Source organism: Dipodomys spectabilis, unplaced genomic scaffold (assembly GCF_019054845.1).
Source record: "Dipodomys spectabilis isolate Male_0828 unplaced genomic scaffold, ASM1905484v1 ptg000207l, whole genome shotgun sequence".
Classification (NCBI taxonomy): Eukaryota; Metazoa; Chordata; class Mammalia; order Rodentia; family Heteromyidae; genus Dipodomys; species Dipodomys spectabilis.
Window position 1 is genome coordinate 10811798 of NW_024870884.1, and position 3984 is coordinate 10815781.

Genomic DNA, 3984 nt, shown 5'->3' on the forward strand with positions numbered 1-3984 from the left:
AAAAAAAAAAAAAGAGATACAAAAATAAGTTACAGATCTGGGGGGGGGGGTGGATCTGTACAATGTATTCTTGTCCTTATGGCTTTATTATCCAACAATTAAACTATGGCAGCAGCCCACAAGGCCTTGAAGCCTAGGGTGTATGTCTTACTCTGCTCATTTTCCTTCCTACTCCAGGACAATCTTGTGAGGCTGGGCAAGGAAACAGCCTGCTCAGCTTCTCCTGGCCAGCTGTGTGAGCAGGTCCTCTGTGGGTTACCGTGCATGAAGGCAGAAGGGATGGCTGGAAGGGGAAGGCAGAGGCTGCCTGTCCACTCCTTCTAGAAGCCAGGAGTCCTCTCCCTATTTGCTTAACAGGCAAATTCCTACCTACCCTTCGAGGCCCCAGCCCCAAAGCACCTCCTCGGGGAAGCCTGCAGCAGGTGGCCACCTGCCTTGACTTCCCCACTGCATCCTGAGCTCGGGAAGGGCAGGGCTGATCCTGCGTTAGGAGCATCCAGAGCCAACCTGCCTCTGGTGGGCACAGGCAGACTGCAGGTCAGGGGCACCCCACTCCCTGGGATTTTCCACAGTGGGGTCCCGCTTCCTTCCCTTCCTCTTCTCCCCCGTCCTTCCTCCTGTCTTCACTCCTCATCCTCCCTCACCTTCCTCTCCCCCTCCTCTTTCTCCCCTGCGCCCCAGACCGCGGCGCCGGCCCTGACCGCTGCAGTTCCCAGCCTTGGCCGACAGAGGGCGCCGGGCCGCCGGCCGCGCCCCGCCCGCGCGCTTCCTGTGAGGTCAGGTGGGCGGAAGCCGCGGCGGCTACCGGAGCGGACTCCGCGGAGGCCTCGCACCGCGCCCGCAGGTGGGTGTCCCCCCGGGGGAGGCGCGGGGACGGGCGGCCTCGGGCCCTGCATGGCGGGCCCGGCCTCAGGCTGGCGTCAGGCCGCGTAGGCCGCGTCTGGACAGCCGGCCGTCGCCCGGCTCCGAGGCCGGGTGACCGAGCGCAGGACTCCGCAGCGGGGACCCCGACTCTCCCGGGGCTCGTGCGGGCCGGCCATCAGGGTCCCCTCCGTGCCCGGCCCCGGGTCATCGGCGGGAGAACCAGGCTCCCCTTTCCCCCCCCAGCGCTCCGGAGTATTTAGGTGCAAACTCTGAGTGCTGAGATACAAACTGGCGCATGGGGACGGGGCCTTGTCATCCAGATGCCAGGAGAGGGGCGCGGGGCCAGGGGCCCCAGCCCGTGGAGCGCTTGGGGGTCCCCAGAGCAGAGTCCTCCCCCCTCCCGGTCACGCGCAACACCCCGCACCGCATGTATTGGGCAGGTTGAGCTCTGCCCTCCTTCAGCAAAAGATGCTCTGGGGGCCCCCCTCCCCCCAGGGAAGTGGGGTGTGCCCACCGCAGCCCTGCCGGCCTAGGAAGCCTGCCTGCAGTCAGCATGGGCTGTGCCAGGCAGGGGGCCTGGAATGGAGGGGTGTCCACCGCCTGGGAGGGTCCTGGAAGGAGAAGGCTCAGGTCCCTGGTGTTTTGCTTCTTGGGCAGCAGCGCCTAGGACTCATCCTTAAAGGCGAGGGAAATGGGGGCAGTGGGGATGGGATGTCTTGGTCTCTCTCTACCCAGAGAGGCCTGAATGCAAAGGGCCCAGGCCACTTTTGATTGTTGTAGTTGGTCGTGGGGCTTGCTTGAACTCAGGGCCTGAGCTCTGTCCCTGAGCTCTTTTGCTCAAGGCTAGTGCTCTACCACTTTGAGCCACAGCTCCACTTCTGGTTCTCTTGAGTTGTTAAGTGGAGGTAAGAGTCTCATGGAGACTTTCCTGCCTGGCCTGGCTTCAAACCCTGATCCTCGGATCTCAGCCTCCTGAAATAGGATTACAGGTGTGTGACACTGGTGTCTGGCTTTAGGGCACTTTCTCTGCTGCCAAGAGTTTCCTCATGAGCCACTTAAACCTCAAGGCATCAAGCTGTGCATGGCCACATTCACCTCACATAGCTGGCCAGGATGGGGTGAGGAGCATCCGGATTCCAACCCAAGCTTCAAACTTGGGACTCCACAACCCTTTTGGCAGTTCCTAGTGGACTCAGTCAGTGTGAGATTTTAACCCTACAGCTTGCATCTCCCTCGCTTGTCTTGTTGCTGGGACATAGTACCTGCTCAGGGTGGGTCACCAATCATCAGTCTCCACAGCAGGCTGTTTCCTCCAGGCTCACTGAGGTCAAGGCGAGGATTGTACATGAGCCTCAGATACCAGCCAGAGACTAAGAATTCAGGGTCATTGGGGGAACTGGACCTCTGGGCCCCTGGCTGTGCATTGCAGGTGTCCAGGCTTTGTAGGGACCCACTGCTCCCAGGAGGATGGTGCGGATCTTGGCCAATGGGGAGATTGTTCAGGACGATGACCCCCGTGTGAGGACTACTACATCGCAGAGAGGGAGCACTCCTCGGCAGGTAGGTACCCATCCCTTGGGGAGGGGCAGCTGGCTTTCTGTTGCTGCTTGTTAACCTTCTGTAGCTCTGCAGAGAGCAGAGCTGGGGAGCCAGAGGGTCAAGGCTTGGGAAAAATGAAGGGATTTTGTTCCCTGTTCCATACTTACCCAGGTCTTCTTCCTCCAAGTCAGCCTCCCAGTTCAGACCTGAGGTCCATCTATCCTTTAACTTGGTAGTGACCCCAACTGGAGCCAGCATCTGACTTGAGAGTCTTTGAGATGAGTGAGAAACTTTAGAATGTGGAGGAGATGAACATGTGACCCCAGGACACTTGCTCTGGAGGGAACTAAAGATGTACTCAAGGACCAGGCCCTCTCATTTACCCTGCTGCCACGCCTTCCTCCCAGCTCTGTCCTGGGAACCTTCTCCCTGGGCGTGACCTGGGGACAACACACTGGCATTTTCTGTGCTCTGAGAGCTTGTGACATCCTGAGAAGGGATCGTAGCCCAGAGTGGCCAAGGAGGAGGAGAGGACCCTCTTGGTCTCAAGCTGGACTCCCCACCTTGTTGGTGCCTAAAGTCCATGGCAGCTTTCTCTGGATTCATTCATCTGTCTTTACCTTCCAGGGCTTTCTCAACAGGGGTCATGGTGCCCCTCCAGGGGGGCCTGGGCCCCGCCAGCAGCAGCAGCAAGCAGGTGCCAGGCTTGGTGCTGCCCAGTCGCCCTTCAATGACCTCAACAGACAGTTGGTGAACATGGGCTTCCCCCAGTGGCACTTGGGTAACCACGCCGTGGAGCCAGTGACCTCCATCCTGCTGCTCTTTCTGCTCATGATGCTTGGGGTTCGCGGCCTCCTGCTGGTGGGCCTTGTCTACCTGGTGTCTCACCTGAGCCAGCGGTGACCACTGGGGCCGACAGGGAGTGTGTGAGAGGGACTTGCTGGATTTGATGTGAGAGTCAGCTCTGGGGGAGGGGACTAGAGGGGTGTGGTGTGGGCTTTCTCACATTATTAAGCATGAGGCGGAGGGAGACCTAGCCTAGCATCCCTCAGATATGGAGTGGGTGCCCTAGTTCTGAGATTCTATTAGGGGGTATAGGGCCTCCATTTAAGAGGTGCAGGACCACAGTTTGAAAGGAGTTGTTCCAATTTACTCTTTTTATGCCAAGAAGAAAGTCTCAACTTGGTGCTGGTGTGACCTACTGCTTTTCCTTAGGAGCAGGGTGGGCTGAGGGCAAGTGAGAGACCTTTCCAGACTTTTATAGCAGTGTTTTGTTCTAATGGTGTATTTGTATTGGCTACCTTTTACTTATGACAAGGGGACCTGGCATTCTATTTATTGTGACATTTTCAATAAATAAGTAAAACAACGAGCCATGTAAAGAAGTTGGTAGATGACCCAACGGCTCCACAATGGTAAAAGTGGTTTGGGATTGGTAGGTTTTGGAGAGCAGTGCAGCATCTGGCTTTGATCTTGATTCTGAGATTTTTTTTCAGTAGGATCCGGGCTGTAGAAACCATCCCTAAATGGGGGTATGTGGGGGTGAGGGAGCCCTGCTTTTTCTGGGGCTGCTGGAAGCTC

At 57.7% G+C, this 3984-nt stretch overlaps 1 protein-coding gene across 2 annotated transcripts; it reads left to right on the forward strand.

The window, feature by feature from the left end:
- Window positions 1-761: 761 nt before the first annotated feature.
- Fam241b (family with sequence similarity 241 member B) lies at window positions 762-3775 on the forward strand. Of its 2 annotated transcripts, none has more exons than XM_042696408.1 (3): window positions 762-844; window positions 2294-2424; window positions 3031-3775. In XM_042696408.1, exons 2-3 carry the CDS (start codon window positions 2332-2334, stop codon window positions 3304-3306), a joined length of 369 nt encoding a protein of 122 aa, XP_042552342.1. In that variant the 5' UTR covers window positions 762-844; window positions 2294-2331; the 3' UTR covers window positions 3307-3775. The 2 variants fall into 2 exon arrangements, with proteins under 2 accessions (XP_042552342.1, XP_042552341.1); XM_042696407.1 differs by having other exon boundaries at window positions 775-844; window positions 1881-2424.
- The last annotated feature ends 209 nt before the right edge of the window (window positions 3776-3984 follow it).

Coding starts and splice junctions, on each gene's coding strand:
- Fam241b (XM_042696408.1), top strand. CDS start 2,332: ATGGTGCGGATCTTGGCCAATGGGGAGATTGTTCAGGACGATGACCCC. Junction 2,425..3,030: donor GAGGGAGCACTCCTCGGCAG/GTAGGTACCCAT, acceptor TTTACCTTCCAG/GGCTTTCTCAACAGGGGTCA.